The sequence below is a fragment of the Teleopsis dalmanni genome, chromosome 2 (assembly GCF_002237135.1).
Source record: "Teleopsis dalmanni isolate 2A chromosome 2, ASM223713v2, whole genome shotgun sequence".
Taxonomy (NCBI): domain Eukaryota; kingdom Metazoa; phylum Arthropoda; class Insecta; order Diptera; family Diopsidae; genus Teleopsis; species Teleopsis dalmanni.
The window spans coordinates 152852070-152871408 of NC_051847.1; the positions used below are offsets into that span (position 1 = coordinate 152852070).

The 19339-nt window shown below is 29.4% G+C and overlaps 2 protein-coding genes across 4 annotated transcripts; both read left to right on the forward strand.

Annotated features, from left to right (window-relative positions):
* The first annotated feature begins 424 nt into the window (after positions 1–424).
* On the forward strand, positions 425–5237 carry LOC119684165 (maternal effect protein oskar). The gene is made up of 5 exons (XM_038098133.1): positions 425–991; positions 1058–1556; positions 2473–2765; positions 3554–3932; positions 4988–5237. The coding sequence occupies exons 1-5, from the start codon at positions 490–492 to the stop codon at positions 5088–5090; spliced, it is 1776 nt and encodes a 591-aa protein (XP_037954061.1). The 5' UTR covers positions 425–489; the 3' UTR covers positions 5091–5237.
* Positions 5238–7880: 2643 nt separating this feature from the next.
* LOC119679966 (succinate--CoA ligase [ADP-forming] subunit beta, mitochondrial) lies at positions 7881–18831 on the forward strand. Of its 3 annotated transcripts, none has more exons than XM_038092568.1 (9): positions 7881–8053; positions 11179–11282; positions 15711–15863; positions 16375–16537; positions 16607–16871; positions 17100–17117; positions 17408–17832; positions 17905–18074; positions 18704–18831. In XM_038092568.1, the coding sequence occupies exons 1-9, from the start codon at positions 7988–7990 to the stop codon at positions 18768–18770; spliced, it is 1431 nt and encodes a 476-aa protein (XP_037948496.1). In that variant the 5' UTR covers positions 7881–7987; the 3' UTR covers positions 18771–18831. The 3 variants fall into 3 exon arrangements, with proteins under 3 accessions (XP_037948496.1, XP_037948495.1, XP_037948498.1); XM_038092567.1 differs by lacking the exon at positions 7881–8053 and adding an exon at positions 10226–10591; XM_038092570.1 differs by lacking the exons at positions 7881–8053; positions 17100–17117 and adding an exon at positions 10226–10591.
* The last annotated feature ends 508 nt before the right edge of the window (positions 18832–19339 follow it).

A 19339-nucleotide genomic window follows, 5' to 3' on the forward strand; every position in this document is an offset into this window, starting at 1 on the left:
TTATAATATTATCTCAGGGATGTCTATAAATTAAGTGACAATAATTTTGTAATTGTAAATAAACCAGCTTTGATATATGTGTTCCATATAAATTTCTTACCATTATAGAATCAGATTTTCTAAAACCAGATTTACCTATCTGACATATTCATATAATGGTAATAAAAATATTTAACTAATTTTGATCAGAACTGGTAACCGAGTTTGAACAGAATTTCTAATTGAATTACATGTTCTATAAAAAATTGAATTATAAACATAAATTCTTGAAATCCATAACTATTCATTATAATATTTTGGTAATTTATTTATGTGTATTTAATTCAAATGAACACCCCTGTATATGCATTTTTTATCAATGATAACTCAGCACGTTTTTTTAAAGAACATATACTGAGAATCCATTAAGAGTAGAAGACGGAGATAAAAAAAGACATTCGTATGGTGTAAGTCATTATCATACTTTCTACAAATCGGTTCTTTCACAAAATGGAATCAATCAAAAGTAATTGGGACAGCGTTTGGAGCACTTGCAATTTAACGGAATTCCGTAAACGTATAAACACGTGTTTTAAATATTTAAGCCTTAAATCGTTCCAGAAACAAAGTGTCGGAGAGGAAAATCAGTTCTTTCACAAAAGCAAAATATTAAATAAAAACATATTCACGTCTAATGAGAGTTTCAGGAGCTATAATTCTAGATTAAGGAATATATTCAAATTCAACAAAAAATTTCAATCTACCGAAAAAAACTTCGAGAATATTCAAAATTTTGAACTTATCTCCAGTGTATCAACTTCCACATTGAAGAACAGCGAAGTATCCGTTTCCACAAATACACTCCATAATTTGGAAAATACAAAATCAACAATGACTATTATGGATAATGAGTTTATGGATATACGCGACGAATTTCCTGATTTGGATAATGAAATTCGCAGCATATTGATCGCACGTGCTTCTCATGGTGCAACGATTGCGCAAATTAGAGGTAAATTATTATTCTTTTATATGTTGTTATTACTTTTATTATATTACATTTTATATAAAATCTTAGACGATTATTTGAAGATAACCGGTATACGATTTCCAGTTTTTGATAACGTAACTGAATTCCTGCTAACTATACCAAGGATCAGTGTCTATGTTAATGAAGTTGGAACGCGAATTTTTAGTGCGTTGCCTTCCAACCAAACAAAACATATACACTCACTTGTCTCTAACCAAAAAAATCTAAATATATATCAGCATTCTATATCTTCCGAGTTGAGGAATCGTTCTAGTCTCAAAGTATGGCGTAAGCTGAATTCTGACGTATCTAATTCAAACTCATCGAACGACGAGCTTAGGAAAGAAGATGAAGAAGAGTACAATTACATTTCATCGGGTGAGGAGCGAATCAGTGATCCCGTCCCTGAATCAGTTCGACAGTCTGAAATTCCGAAAACAAACTCTGATATTATATGGATAAACAAAAACTCTGTCAAAACAACAACTTCAGATGTTCACGAAGTACATACACAGAATGATACGTTTCAAGATAATTTGACCCATCTGTAAGTACGCATAAAAAAAAAATTTATGAAATTGAATTCATTGAATGAACACTCCGGGTCGATTTAACAGTTGTGAGTTATATACTAAAACTGTCTTAAGTATGAATTAAGTGAGCAAAGTTGGTGACCTAAATCAATATTTAAATTTAAATTATCACTGAAATCGATCCTTAATGTATAATATACATATGTTATTGTATTTAAAAGTAGGATTATACATGAAAATCTGGTCTATTATTTTAAGAGTAATCGTTAAGTATTAGGTCGTTATTTGATCATAGTTTTCAATATTTTATTTGATTACTTGTGTAAAAGTTAATTTATTTTTCATTTAATTATTTCATATACGATAAATAATTTTAAAAATGTTTACTTTATAAACAAGTTATTTCTCCATATTGCCGCTTTTTTTGATAGTCCCAAAAATAGGTTGCTAGTCAGTAATTTTTATTTCAGTTCACACTTGCTTATACGACTCGGTGAGATCCGCCGATCTCAAGTTCGTCTGGTTTCGAAACCTTCGAAGTTTATTCGAAGGTTTATATCCGCTAACTTCTTGAGATTATTGAAGAGCGGTTTACTTGAAGTGTATGTTATGTTCGAAGCAGAGCATGCACAGAGAAAGTGAGGAATAGTCTACTTTTCGTCTGACTAGTTGCAGTTCCAACTGTAAATATTGTACTAATTCTTAATTTGCCTAAATGGTTTCCTCTAAAGAGGGTACATTTTAAAGCAACCTGATCTGCTTCTGCTCTTCCAAAAGAAATCAATTTCTTTTTAATATAAGGAAAACCTCAAGAAGAATTAAAAATTGTTTTCCAAAAATGATATAAAGAATCGAGCATCACTTAATTAACTTAATAAATCAACATGAACTTTTTTTAAATATTATATATCTTTATATGTCTCTTTTTAGCTTTAATCGATTCAACATTAATAATTTGAACTCGAAAGGAATTGAAAAACACCAGAAGGATTCCAAAAATCTTGATGAAGCTAATCTGCATCAAATGAATCAACGGCGCCAAAAACATTCTGATTACCAAAATTGGTGTCGACGTTTGCCATCCAACTCGTTTAGTAGTAAAAAAACTGCATCTGATAAAGAAGATTTGGAAAATATTGCTCGTCTTTTGGACTTCCCACTTTTGGGCGATGACTTCTTGTTGTATTTAGCAAATATGGAAACGTTTTGTAAACCGCAAAGAAGTGAGTATAAACATTTCTTGAACCTGTTGTAGTAACATATTTCGTTCTTGACATTATCTCCAAAGAATTCTTAAATTAAATGACCGTGAGTTTTTAAAGAAAGAGAACAACAAGCAAATAATTAGTAGCATTGTTGTTGCTATTGAAACTAAACCTAATACATATACTAGTTTCTGAGTTTACTTCAATATTTATTACCATTATTATTATAATATACTGGGTTGTTGTTGTTGTAACCCGCCGGGACCTGAAAGCAGATAACATGAAAGGATTACAAGACGAATACATGAGATAAGGAATGGAAAAGGTGGGAGTAAGTGTAGGGATGAGGGAAGAGGGAGGGGTGGGAATGATTTGAAACTAACCAGGATCCAGTCGAAGAAACCTAGCTACTTCAAGGGGACAAGTCCAAAGGTCGATTGGACTTAAATTTGTGTGTGCGTTGGGGCAAGAAAACAGATATACTGGGTCATTATTATCTATTATATTCTCAATGCAAAATTACTCTTAAAAATAACTGTATTGGTTTACTATGTATATATAATTACATTTATGAAAACTAAAAGGAACATGGCTAATTGGGTTGTTTATATTTTTAGATGTAGACAGGGATCTTATTTTCCTAACATCCATGACTTCTATTAGTAACTATACTTGTATGATGGTCTTTGTTTTCAATATATATAAAAATAATGTATATAAATAATATATATAATAATATAATATATATATAAAATTTTATCTCTTTGCAATCATTGGTATTATTTAAAAAAAATATATTTTTCTAGTTAATTCTATTCTGCAATCTGGTCATTGTATCTCTGGGCAGACAATAAAAGCAGCCACAAAACGTATACAAAATTTACCATACATTGAGAGTAATTTGATTGTAAATATCGGTTCAGTGGACATACTCAAAGGAAACACATTGATACAAATCGAACATGATTTCCGACAACTCATGAATGCGATGGTGAAAAGAAATATCAGACCAATTCTGACAACATTAGCGCCATTGGCAAACTATTCTCATGATACTGCTATGAAAATTAAACTGGAGCGTTTCAACGAATTCATTAAACGAGAAGGTCGTTATTTAGGCGTAATAGACATATGGTCCTGTATGGTAAATGATCGGAATCATATTGTGTATGAGTGCTTTCAACAGTAAGTATGGATTTTGATATATAATAATAATTCAGATATTTTTAAAAGAAACTTTTAACTATTTATACCAATGTATGTTAGTTGTATTAAAATACTGGTCAAAATAAGTTTTTTGATTAAGAAATATACTTGACGGAACCGGTAGTAATGATCTACCTTCAATAGCAGCATTAGTTCTTTTGTTCTCTGGGGATATCCATATTTGATTTCAAAAGAAACAATAAAATATATTTATCAAACTATGGCTATTGTCTAATCTAAAGATAGTAAACCTAGAAAATCCATTTAATCCTTTCATTTTATCCTTTAATGATGTATATAAGGATTGCAATATGTTAATACAATAGGTGAGTCTTTTTATCAAGGTTTTCAAAATTCTTTAAAGATATGAAAAATCTAATATATAAAAAATATTCTTGTGCTTTTATTAAGTAAATGACACTTCGAAGAAATCAAAAGTTTATGTGCATTAAGGGTATAGAAATTCTAATAGGTGAAAAATAAGTAAGTCCGCTTACTAGGGATTAAAAAATTCTAATAGGTGTAAAATATTTAAGTAAATTTGTTGAAGATATAAAAATAGACTAAATTCTAATAAAAACCTAAACATCAGGACACAATTGTTCACATTCCCCTAAAGAATGCGATTATTCATTACAAAAAAATGTTACAATCTAATATATAATCTATATAATCTAATCTCATATTTTCGTAGTAGTTTTAGTAGACATTTACATATTTCACTAATACATGTACATCGATTCTAATCAGAGTCTACCTGTCAAATCATAAAAAACAGCTGTTAATTTTTGAGTAATCTCGCTACTCTGGCAAAATATCTAGAGTGTTGTATATTTTGCTCGAGATTTACCAGTCGAAAATAAAGTTGCACTAAAAGTGCATTAAAACGCCATCTTGATTGTAAATATTATCCCAGATTTACCAATCGAAAATGCCAAAGAATTAATTCTCAACAGAAGTATTATTAAACAACAAATACCAGTAATATTTAATGATAATACTTATTCAGTTATAATACTTATTTAAATTTTCAGACATCCAAGGAATGTTTCAGGACTATTGAAGCCATTACTTCTGTGGAATAAAATTGGTAGGCAACGTATATTGAAAGCAATTGAAGATAAGTTGGAATATTGAGTACGACCACTAAAATTTTCACTGTAAAAATGTAAATAAGTATTTTAGAAATTTTAAGATAACTCCATATGATGAATATCTTCTACACTTCAAAAAATCTTAATTATCTGACACAACGCTGTTTTTAAAGGCTTTTTTTATCGTTTCTGTTTCTGTTTTCTGTAATATATTATTTAAATTTGTTTATATGTAAAATTTATTAGTAATTTAATTTTAATATTAATTTTATGTTATTTAATTTGTAGTTATTGTGATTATGTCTAAGACTTTGTAATTAAACTGTTAAGTTTTAATGCCGGTTATAGTAAAATTAAGCACACCATTGTAAACAAGCATTAATTAATATTATTAATATTTTTTTAATGTAATTTTATTCAGACTTTTTTAAATTCTGCATAAATTTGAAACTTTCAAAATAAATTTATGGAAAATTTATTAAAATAGAGTGAATATATAAAAAGGCATTGCAATGTCAGAAACTAAATTTATTTATTTTAGTGTATATAAGTGCACTCTATACACTTGTAAATAAATAAATTTAGCGAAATTAATTTCCTTTTAACTAAACTTTTTCGAAAATAATTTCTCCATAGTTTTTTTTATATATATAAAAACTATTTAAAAATTATTTTCAGCAAAGAGCTTAGTTAAATAATTTTTTTAGTGTAGCAAATATTTGTTGTTTATTTAAAATTATTTTGTGATTTTTTTTTAATATTTAATTATGTGAACAAATACGAACGTCATTTAATATTAATTAATAAGGTCTCAATACATTTAAAATATTTATATCAACATTGTTAATTACACTGCAAAAGTTAAATGTTGCTCTGGTACAAAGTAACATTCAATTTTTTCAGTGTAATATATGAACATTATCGTATGTAATTAGTTATATATTATTGTACATAAAATGTTAAAAATAGTTTATTTAAAAGTCTCTTCTTGTTGTATGTTTGTGATTTGTGAATGAAAAATTGTCCACACCATAACAAGCAACAAAAAATTCCAAAAAAAATTAAAATAATAAATTTAATAAAATTAAATTTGAATTGAATTTATTTTGTTTTTTTTTTTGTGTACTTTTTCTTGATTGATTTAGTTTACTTTAATTTAGTTTACTTAATTTGCATTTATTTTTTTTTTTTTGTTTATTGGTTAGATTTATCTATATACGAAGAATTTTGACGAGATTCGACTAACGAGATCAGATGTCGTAACTTGATTCGTTCAGAGATTCTTGACGTTAACCGTTATTTAATATTTAATATAAAAATGTTGAGTATAAAAAATCTAATAGTACATTCACAATGTTTCATTTAGCCACTTAATCATTTATTTTAATGAGGAAACGTTCACATTATAATGAGCTCATTTATGCAGCTGATAGGACTTTTGGAAACTCTAATAATCTTCACTTAATAATATATCACATAAAAAAATTAACTGTATAATTGATATATTAAATCATTTATATAAATTTTATATATCAATTACATATTTTATTAATAAAAACAAAAATTTTATTAAATACCTACTTCCTCCCTGCCTTCAGCTCAGCAGTTGTTTGTTTGTATTTTACATATGAAACATAATATATTATGAATATGAAATAAATATTTCAAATTTTAACTATTTGCTTTGTGGGAAATTTATTTTAAGGATTGCATTCGACAATTTTCGCCGTAAATGACCTAATTTATTGATAATGAACTTATTTATATAAAATTTTTTGTCATCCCCATTAGTGGTTATAATGAGCAAAAGTGCCTAAATGAAACAGTGCGAATGTGCTATAAATAATCATTGTCAAGAAAAACTCATGTTATTTATTTCTAATTTAAAAATCATTCTTGCTTTACGAAAATACTAATTGCAATATAATCTGCAAAAGGCCATATAACCTCCGATCATTTGAATAGAACTAATTAGAACATTATATTAAAGAAGTCTTGGCTATCACAGAAATCCAAACTAGGTTTTATGCTTAGATATTTCTATTTATATAAAATCATAAATAAATAAATTTATATGATTTTATAGAGTTTCGGTTTTGAAATTGAACTTATTCTTCTACTGAGGTCACATTTGTATGGAAGAAATAAGGCTCTATAGAGGATGTTCAAAAAGTTTTACAAACCCACTATAACAAATATCTAATCAAATAGTAAATACAGCAATGTATTAGAAGTATTATATCATCTATTCATTTAAGAAGAAATTGTGGAAACCAAAGTAAATCATAGGAAGAATACTTTTTGATATGTTATCCTAGAAGTTCTAACAACTTCTACAATAAGTAGTTAAATGAATACAGTGGTTCCTACATATCAGTGACCAAAGAGGTCTGCAGTAAGCCTTACAGCATTTATACGGTCCCTTTTAATGAGTTTCCAAGATTTGTTCTAGTTATATGACGACGACGTGAAAGTTATGTATTACTTAAATGTCTTCTGCTCTTTATTACCTGGTTGAAAAATATTAAGATGACTACTTTTCTCAACAATTTTTAGAAGAACATAGATCGATACTTCTTGGATATATGACAAAAAAACATTCATTACAACATTCGCAATAGAGCTACATTAAAACATCGTATAAACGACTTCACAACCTGGTTTGACGACAAACAAGGCAATGTGGAATGTGTTATGTGAAAAGAGATTGGAAGGAAAATGTCTGTAAGTTTATATTTCACTTTGTAAATATTTTGATCAACTGTCATTTTAAAATATTTAAATTAGTAAAACATCATTTAATTTTCAAAAAGTAGTTTTTAAATTTTTATATTAAAATCTACGAACATAAATATATTTTTCAACTTGTACAGTGTTAATCTTACATATATGATAATCAATATATTTTTCATAAAAATTAAACGGATATAAAACGTAGTGATGGGTACTTCTTTGATGCTTGCAGCAAATTTCAGTCGATTCTTCGGTTTCAGAAAGTCTTCACAGGTAAAAGTTATATAAAAATTTTAATTCAAACTACAGTAATTGAGAAGAAAACGGAGTTGAAGTAAAACTATCAATTTTAAAAAGTAATTTTCTAGACTGTGCTCTTCAAGCTGTCACAATTTTTACCTTCAAGTAAGTATTTACAGGGTTAGGCAGTTGAAGTGTTATATATTGAAACAACTATATCTTTTTTGTGTGGAATTATTTTTTATTGATTCAAATTACAAAAACTTGTGGAAATAATCAAAATGTCAGAATTTCAACTCGATGTGATCACCTTTTGCTTTGAATATAGCCTTCAAACGGTTTAATAATGAGTTGCATAGTTCACGAATTTGATCTTCCGGTATTTTGACATATTCCTGAACAATAGCTTTCTTCAGCGCATCCATACTGGCATATTTTTTCTAACCTTACTCTTTAAAATAGTCCATCAGACTTACAGCTGGCGAATTTGAAAACCATTGTGTGGGCGAAATTAAGAGTGGAACATTCTTGGTTCACACGAGCTTTATGAGACCGATACCGATGCCGAGTCTTGAAAGAACGTCCATGGTCTACCACGGAAATATTTGTGTGCTCACGGCTCTAAAGCATCTTCCAAAATATTTTCCCGATTACAAATCGCATTAACTCTGACACCAGGTTCGATGAAAACGGTTGGAAAGCGGCCATCGGCGGTCACAGTTACCCATACTATTACTTGAGATGGAAAGTTAAGTCTGATCTCTTAAAGAGTAAATGAACACCTCAATGGGGATATTTTTCTCATTAGAGAACAAAATGTTTGAAAATTTACCACGTTTATGCAGGTGTAACAACTCCTTTGCTCTTACGAGTCTAACTCATTGTTGATTTGGTGTAAGATCTTGTGCCTTTTGAATCTTGCAAGGCCTTAACTTAAGCTCATTTTGAAATATGCGTCGGATGCTTCGCTAGGATATTTTAAGTTCATAGTTCATTGGTCATTTAATTACAACTATGACGTGGATATCATTAAAGTTGAACCTTAACTTTCCGAACCATTTTAGGTGATGTTGCTCTTTATTTTCGTCCAACACCATAGCGTTTGGCGACGCTGCCTGTACTGTTATAACGATTTATAGCAGGATACAAAAACATTTTACTCACTTTGAGGTGAAGAATAGCTCTATTACGTTTGAATTCAATTTCGAATAACTATTGCTCTCTAAAACTTAGACGCAAATGCTTGTGGTAGCTTGTAAACAATATAAACAGCTTTGTTTCGTATGAATTGCACATATCAGCTTAAGAGATATATCCGTGTGTGGTTGGTAATACTTCAATCGCGTAACCATGTATATGCTATATATAAATATATTCCTTTTTATATTATATATGTTTAATATGTGTTTATGTGTTGTAAAGAACACATTGTATGATAAATTATTTATTTCATTTATATAGTTTTATTTCAATTTTCCTTTTTCTCTTCAATTAATTAGCTCATTTGCGAGTTCGAGTAAATTGATAGTAAATTGAAGGAAATAGTAAATTATGTCGGTATGGCAGCGAATGTTGCTATATACCAGAATTTCGAGTAGGGTAAACTAGATAAAAATTAGGTTAATTAGGTGTTACCATTGTGAAAATTTTATAAGATGTTTAATAAATAAGTAAATATATTGGAAAACTTTTAACCAATAATAATACATAAGTGCAATAAATAAATATTTACATAAGTGCAGTGCAAATATCTATTAGGAAATTTCAGTTTACTTTACCTCAAATTATTTGACCTCGCACACACCTTAATATATATAATTTGGTTTTCTTAATATAAATCGTATGAAACAATGATTGCTTTATTTAATGAAATCAAGGCTGGGGTTGTTCGTAAGTAATATTTATATATTCATAAACCCACATTTCTTAAGAAATTGTATATTATTTCCATCTTAAAAATGTTATCTAATACCGAGATTTCACATTTGGTAATTATTTTCAAATGTTTTATGTCTTTCTATCCCTTTCTAATTTCAAACTTCATTGTAGCTTACTAGTTCTATCGGATATTGACATATAAAAAAATTTCATTGCTTTTTTAACTGTATATTCACATATAAAAAACAATATTTCATTGCTTTTTTAACTTTTTTTTTCAAAAAAGTAAACCATTATATTATTTTCTGTTATTTTATTTAGAATATTTATTTATTATTTTAATCACAAAAATTTTAATCCGTCTCAATTGTTTTAGCCATTAGTGTGTTTTGTTTTACTGCATTATCAACATAAATTCGTCATATGGTTTCACACAGCGAACTGTCAAAATATCAAAAAAAAAAAAAGAACTAAATTAGCAAATATTTTAATATACTCGCTCTCGTTCGAATCATTCTTCAATTTTCATCTGCGGGAAGAGTTGCAAATTATATTTTTTAATAATATATAAGAATATTAATAGTTTATTTTTGTATTTGAATACTTTTGAACTATTATCGACGAGAAATGGCATCGATTTTAATTCGTTCAGCGACTTTAAGTGAAATTATTGGCTCTAAAGTCGGACCAAAGGTAAAAGAAATTTTACATAATTCGCAAAATGTATGGAAGCTAAATGAGAAATTGTCTGTTCCGCCTGCACGGCACCACACCGCTGTGGTGTCCAACACTTCGTGACGTAACGAGTTTTTAATCAAATTTTTTGTTTAATTTGTCTATTTTATTTGCCCTCGACAGCGGCAATGAATTTTATAATTTGGCTTACTTTCACATACTCAGCAACTAAAAAGTTGAAGCAAAAATTGCTTCAATTTTCACGATATCAATCGGAAAAACAGATTCCACCTGCGATTAATCAAAAACAAAAAAAAAGTTACTCATAGAAATTTGATATTTTGGTAATGTTAGTCGTGACGTACGCGGTTATGTGCAGGAACGTCTCGTGACTTTTCAATTTATTGAGAGCAACAATTGGCATACATAATTCTTGCTTTCAAGGTTAACTTTAATTATTTATCACGAAAATTAATAGTTTTTGCAAATTTAGCTTTGTTTGGTGTTAAAGAAATAACAAGCAATGCAGCAGTGGTTAATGTTTTCATATGCTTCTTCTTTATATTTTGTTTATTTTAATCTTTTAACGCATTCGTTTATTGCAGGTCCTGGGACTTTCCAGCGCTCATTGCCAACAAAAACGTAATTTGAATGTCTTGGAGCATGTATCCTACACGCTACTAAATAAAGCTGGTATTCCAACTCCAAAGTAAGTTTACAACTACAAAAACTGAACTCCCAAATATCATGGAAATTTGATTGTGCATTAAAACCATATATACTATGATAAGGTGGTAGAACGTCACCTTAACTAACCTGAAGGATCTAACTTACTAACACATACAGTTGTCTCATTACAAATAACTATTTTTGACGACATTTTATACTAATTTTCATATTAATGTTTCCTCATCTATCTTCGTGGAACACATTCTTGATGTTATTTTTTGCATAGAAACTTTGATATATATATATATATATATGCTCTTAGAGTTATCCTCTTTATTTAACAGCAAATATTCCAAACAAAATGTTCCCTATATAAACATACATATATGTTACACATTGACTTAACTATGTCCAGCTTTAACAACGCACAGAAGAAACTTATTTCATATAGTATTTCTGTCACCAGAATAGATTAAGAGCTCTTATTGTTGTAACCAGCTGGGACCTGCTTGTGAAGTCCCTTTGAGGAGTGTTTTACGGCACTTGGTCGTCGCTGCCGACGAGTGGTTCCAAGACGTAGACCCGACCCTTAAGACCTCTTCTCTAGATTTAGCTCTGGACTTTCGTCACAAAGCTTTAAAGCGCTTTATATAAACAATAGTGAAATTAGTACAATAGGACTCTTCTAGCCGTAGTATCGGCTATTGGGCGATTTCACGTCAATAATTTTAATAATAATAAATGCACATTGCTTACACCTCCTCATTACATTAGTAACGATTTCAATTATTATACAGTTAAACTTCCATAACTCGAACTACTATAATTCGAATTTTCTATAACTCGAATTAAATAGAGTGCAACAGGGTTTAGAGAGCAAATAACATACAATTACAAAAAAAATTCTTTAACTTGAACTTTCCATAAGTCAAACCTTTTTTTTACAAAATGGTACTTCGAGTTATGACAGACTGTTTATATATAATAATCAGAATTTAATGTGTGTTCACAATACTGTAATTCATGAAACTGCATTAAAAAATCTAAAATCATCCCATATCGCCTTGATTTTGATAAAAAAAAAGTTCATTATCAATGAATTGTTTATAGTTTAGTACAATAATCCAAACACTATTTGGCCATACACTGCGTTAGTGCTTGAAAATATACTAAAAAAATATTCAAAATCAAGTCGTCTTGCCTTGATTTTGATAATAAAGTTCATTATCAGTGAATTGTTTATAAATTCATTCCAACGAAAATCTTGCTAGTGTGTCCTACACCCCTTGAATGAGTCTGCCAATTTATCTATCTGTCCTTGTTTTGGTACTGTAAATTGTTTCTTCCGAATTTTCAAAGATAAAAACCAAACACATTTGACCTTTAAGCTATACGCAATACTTTTTTTCCGCTACCAGGCGTCATCGTCTATATGGTCTCTGTAGAATTTATAGACTTTGTATTGCTGATATTAAAACATTTAGTGTTTGTTTTATGTGCAAATAAATGATTCGAAGCTTATCACTTCTTCGTTAGTTAACGCATTGGCAATTGCTCTGATTATTCTATTTTTGCTCAAATGAACTGCACTGACTGATTGACAACTGATGTTTATTTATTTTTATGTTAGAGAATGGAAAATAGTTAAGAATTTTATAATTTATATTGCTTTGGTGATAATAAGTAATATTATTATTGATATATTAAGAGCATTGACGAATACAGAGACTAATTTAAGGAGGAGAAAATTAATAAGAAAGCATAAGCATTTAATTGAAAAAATCTATTATATCTGATGTAAAATTGTCTAAAATATTTTAGGGTGGGCTTAATCCCTAATTATCACTCCCTTTGTATTCATCATTAATTGATCATCTACTTATTAAGTAGATACGAAAATATTTTTACTGTTAACTGTTAAGTGATTAAATCATATTATAACACTGTTAGTTGTTCATCCGTTCATTCCTTCCAACAGAGACTGGAAAAGCAAACCTCCAGCGTGAGTTACAATAACAAAAATAGCACAATAATAGTTTCCAGAGCAGCATTCTTTTTGGAATTTCACAGTTCGTTATGTTTTTCCAAGGATACTGCACTGCTACGCGTGACAAAAAAGAAATAATAGTAATAATGATGGGACACACCGTTTCTGTTGGAAATAACATACATAGTTGTTGTAAACACAAGAGACGCCACACAATCTCCTACCGTCTCTTTGTGTATATGTTGTTAATCCTTTATGAGATTGCTGAGATTGTGTTAATGTTAATCCTTTATGAGATTGCTTTTAAAATTCAATCTTTCTAAGAGTACTGGAATGCTACGGGTTATAACAACGAAATAGTAATAGTGGTGATATTCTGTTTATATTGGAATTACAAATTTTTTGTTAAACCCCAACTGTTCCATTCCTCAGTTGTTTCCCCTCACTGTTCCATTCTTCTGTATTTGTGTACGTTTTGTCAATCCTTTATGTGCTTGCTAATCAGATTGACAGAACCTTAGTTTCGCTTACTATTTCAAGGCTACTAGGTTGCTGTTGGCTACAACAAAAATATATTAATAGTAGTGGTATGTTATAACTCTTTCAAGAAAGTTACAAAGTTGTTGTTTGTAACCCAAGAAGATAACCTGTTTTTCCTCCCACCTCACTCCCTGTCCTTTCTTTTAGTGAAAATATATGTTTTATCAACCATTTACGTCGAACCTCAATGTCAGATTTCTAAGTTGACTTGGTCTAATTTAGACAAGAAAAAGAACTAGTCAGCTACCTCAACTAAGACGGAACCTGCTCAGCACCACGGTATCTGTGCTGACGGGACACTGTGTAATAGGAAGGCATGCTATGCGACTGGGCCTTCCCTTTAATGATTTTTGTCGATGTTGTGGCTCTGAGGGTGAGGAGGAAACCATGCTCTATCTCATGTGTCAGTGTCCTTCCTTAGCTAGAAGAAGATTAAAAATCTTAGGATCCCCTTTTCTTATCGATCTGACTGAGCTGTCATCCTGTCCTGTTAGAGACCTAGCCAAGTTTATAGAACTGTCAGGTTGGTTTTCCTTTACCTAATGGGAGAGTCGTTACCTTCGTTTCGGTGTTAAATATATACTGATCTAAATCAATGTACATACCAACGTCATTCCTGTGGTACCACAATGCGACATCATTTGAGCTCAAATGGACTTTTGGGTTACAAGGCCGCCACTCCAACCTACCAACCATTTACGTATTTTGAATTCAGAACATGCTTTTTTCTGCTTGTTGGGAGAGATGTTATAGCTGCCGCTGCTCAACACTCAACCTCAATTCCTAAATAATTGGAACCTCAATTATATAGTTTTTGATCTGACTTAAGAACTTCATAAAAATTTTTATATATTAAACAAAACAAACCATAACATATGTTTTGTTGAATGTTTTCAATAATCCACATTTGTTTTGCTTTTAGTTTTTGATCTCATAATATAACCATAAAGTCATAATCATCCACTTAAAGATTATTTTTCAGAAGAACAATTAAATACGTCAGTCTACGTAATTTCTTATCGAAACAAAAATAGTAAAAGCAGTAGACTAGTTCCAACCTTTAAATGAATCATCAAAAGCTGCTTAAAAAAAGAATTATGATCATAAATTTTTAGCGAATAAATATTTTTATTCTAGCTAAGAAACAGTTGCAATAGTTAAACCATTTTGTTGTGAATATAGGCTATGTCACTTTAACTGGTATCTTAGTAGCTAAAAAATATTGTTAGTTTATATAAAAGACACAACCCACATAACCCTGACGAAAAGCGTAAGTGAAAACTTAGAGAGGATTGGACAAATGACTTGAATATCTTTTGATATTGTAGCCTCTCGGTAAAAAAAACGCAGACATACTGAGACTTGGCTGTATTTTTTGATATCCTTTTTTCAGTTACGTTTATAGTTATCTCTATTTTTTATTTTATATTTCCATTCAGTTTGCGTATGGGAGTAAAGTATGCCATCAGATAGATTATGATCTGTAGAGCTAAGTATATACCTTTTTCTTTTGGCGTTTCTTCGGTGACTAGTCTTCACCGTGTCCGGATATTGTCATTAGGCAATACACTGTGGGCATGGGTCGATAACAATGTGCATATGTAGTTATGGAGCCAAGACAGCGATCAAGCTCCAGTTAGCAGATTACTGAAGGTTTTAACACACAAATAGGCAAATTTACCCAAACAGACAAATTCAGATTGATTTTGGAATCTACTAGATATACACACTTTTATTTGTAATAAATAAAAAATTTTTCAATAGGAAATAATTTTGATTTTCTCAAAAAATGATCAGTAATTCTTGAAGGCAGATATAGAATAGCAAACATCAAATTTGAGGTTACAATTGTGATCAACAGATTATAATAATCCTTTGTGAATTATATATATATATCCTTTCTAAATCGATTCTTTTTTTTTTTTTGTTTTATTTTTACAGATTCGGTGTTGCAAAATCTGCAAAAGAATGCTCAGATATTGCCAAAAAATTGGAGACAACAAATTTAGTATTGAAAGCACAAGTTTTAGCCGGAGGCCGTGGTGTAGGAACTTTCAAGAATGGTCTTAAAGGCGGTGTACGCGTTGTATTCACGTAAGTCTGATATATCTATTTTATAATATATACTATTAAATAGTATAAAATAAATAAATAAATAAAATTATTTATACGCTCTTGAATAAATAGATAAGGTAAAAAAAAAATTTATTCAAAAAAAATTATAAGATGGTGTTCTAGCATTCTAGAAGTTTTTAGAAAAAAAGTTTAATTAATACACGATAACTAAAAGAGTGAAAAAGTCAGTAAAGTCGTAAATAGTTGTTATTTGAAACTAGTCTGGATCAAGGTAAAGGCATCTTGCCACTTTAATAAATTGGATACATATCGTTTTAGAAATGGCTGGGTTTACAGAACGACTTATTCATCGATGATCTAGCTTCGCCCACTACTAGTCCAACGCGACGACAAAGCGCCGTTCATTATACCTAATAGAAACTATAAGAGCATTTCGAGCTGTAGCTTCAATATTTGCACTATAATATTTGTATTTCTTTTAATTTAAGTTTTAGTAAACGGAAAATACTAAAGACTTTTTTCATTACAGACCGGAAGAAGCTGAAAAGATTGGAGGAAAAATGATCAATCAAATATTAGTCACTAAGCAAACCGGTGCAGGTGGACGTATTTGCAATTCTGTTATGGTCGCCGAACGCAAATTTCCCCGTAGAGAATTTTATTTTGCAGTAATGATGGAGCGTGCATTTAATGTAAAATATGATTTTAACTTAATAAAGTATTTTAATATTATGTATTAAAATTCCTGTCAATTTTTTCAGGGACCTGTCATAATTGCTTCCTCTCAAGGTGGTGTAAATATTGAAGATGTTGCTGCCTCAAATCCAGAAGCTATTGTTTATGAACCAGTTGATATTAAATGTGGTTTATCGGAAGAACAAGCTCAAAAAGTCGTGAAAGCTGTTGGCTTGCAAGATCATGAAGAGAGTACCGTAGAAATGTTATTAAATATGTATAAATTATTTATAGAGAAGGATGCTTTACTAATTGAAATCAATCCTTATGCTGAAGATGCGCTTGAAGGAAGTAAGTATTATTAAATATATATGTATATATATATTATATTGTTATATAGTAGTTTTCACATTGTATTTTAAAAATTTATGTTTTCATTTTTAATTTATCATTCGTTTTTTTTAAATTTCTATTTATTTTCATTTTATTTTATCAAAAAAAAAAACAAAAAAATCATCAATCTCATCACAAATATTCATGTACTTTTGTTTGTTTACAAATTGCCTGCTTGGATTGTAGGTGGAGAATGTGCAAGTTGTGAGTATTCAATTCATTGCATTTTATATTATTAGCTTCTTGATATAACATATATGGCATTATAACAAAATAATAAAAACTTGTATAATATGAAACATTGAACTAACTGTCGGCTATAATGTCTCAGTAACTCGGTATTTTCATAAAAACAAATTTACACACATTTTGACTGGGTTACTGAGCACGCCTGAATGCCTTTAATATAAAATATAATACATTTAATTATCATCTATTTCTAATATTCGCATACTAATCCATATGTTTTATTCGTCTAAAAAATACATTCACAGTTTTCGCACTCGATGCCAAATTCCGTTTCGATGATAATGCTGAATTTCGACAAAAAGAATTATTTGCTCTTCGCGATTGGACACAAGAGGATCCAAAAGAAGTGGAAGCCGCCAAATACCAATTGAATTATATTGCTTTGGATGGCAATATTGGTTGCATGGTTAATGGTGCTGGTTTAGCAATGGCTACCATGGATATTATCAAGCTATACGGTGGCAACCCAGCCAATTTCTTAGATGTCGGTGGTGGTGCTACCGCAGATGCGGTAAAACAGGCTTTCAAAATTATTACCTCTGATCCAAATGTTCATTGTATATTGGTTAACATTTTCGGTGGTATTATGCGTTGCGATATTATTGCCCAGGGTATTATCGCTGCTGCCAGAGATTTGAAAATGAAAATGCCAATCGTTGTCAGATTACAGGTAAATATTTATTTACTATTCTTGAATAAAAAAATTTGCGTAAATTATAAATACTTTATCTAACACACTTAGGGTACAAATGTGAATGAGGCCCGTCAATTGATTAAAGATTCTAAGCTGAGGATTATACCTCGTCACGACTTGGATGAAGCTGCCAATTTATCTGTGCATTTGGCTAAAATTGTGCAATTAGCGCGTGAAATGAATATGGATGTTAGCTTCGAGATTCCTGATAGCGCCAAGTAGATACGATTTTTAACTTTTAACCGCCAACCACTACATCAGTTATAACTACACATACTTCTACACACACACTATATTAAGTAGTTCCACACTACAGATGATGACATTATGTGCGAACCTCATATGTGTAACGCCGCTAATGGCGTTGCATATCGAAAGTTTTTCGAAAATTTTTTGCAAAAATTGTTAAAATATTTTAAGCTTAAATATTGCCTATAAGAAATGTTAACAGTCGTTATAAATAATTCGATATTTGTATTTTTTTGCACATACTTGTATAAATGTTTATATTATGCAGCACTTTGTAAATGTTAAAGACTTAAGTAGTTAATGTTTTAATATAATTGTTAGAATTTAAATAATTTGTATAAAATTCAATTGAAAACCAACAAAAAAAAGAAAAAAATAACAATTTTTGCAAAATATTTAATTATGTTCTATAAGTTAAAATAATCTGGTATTTTTTTCCATTATGTACTTGTTTATTTTTACTTTAATTTCAATTTATATTAATTTAAGTATTTTAGTTCCAAGAACAAAATGAACTATATAAATTAAACTTTATTTATTATTTAAATAATTTTTATTTACTTTTCATTTGTTAATGTCTTTTTCTATCTATACTTAGTGAAAAAGATAAAGGTGGTAAAGGTGGTAAAGATGGTAAAGATTCATGCGCAACTAAAAAGAAATAATGAAAACCAAAGTGCGACTGAAATTCAAGAACTGCAAGAATTCAATAAAAATTTAGAAGAATTTATTTAACTCAAATTTATAACTTTAAATTTATCATTAAATTAAACAATTAAATTTGAAATAATAAATATGTTTTATTTTGCATATATAAGTTATACCAAAATTTATATACAAATCAATGTAATTAGAAAATTATTGCTTATTAAACATTCTAACTTATTTTTTTAAGCATCAATTTTAAGTTTTATTAAATGATTTTATTAATCGATTATATTTAAATCATACTTAAATCTCTTTATATGCAAAAAAAAAACTATTTATAAACAGTAAAAAAATTCTATATTGCATTATAAAGTTCAAAGAGAAGTTCAATCTTCGGTTAAATCTCAAAAACAAATATATTAAAAAACTAGTAAAAAAGGCAGTATGATTCAATAAAATACACATTACTCAATAAAATGGATAAGTGCTTAAGTTGAGAGGATCGTGCTGATGCAACTATTAACATTTCCATTCCGAGCCATAATAATACTAATCGTGTATAACTTTAGGTATAATACATGTTAAG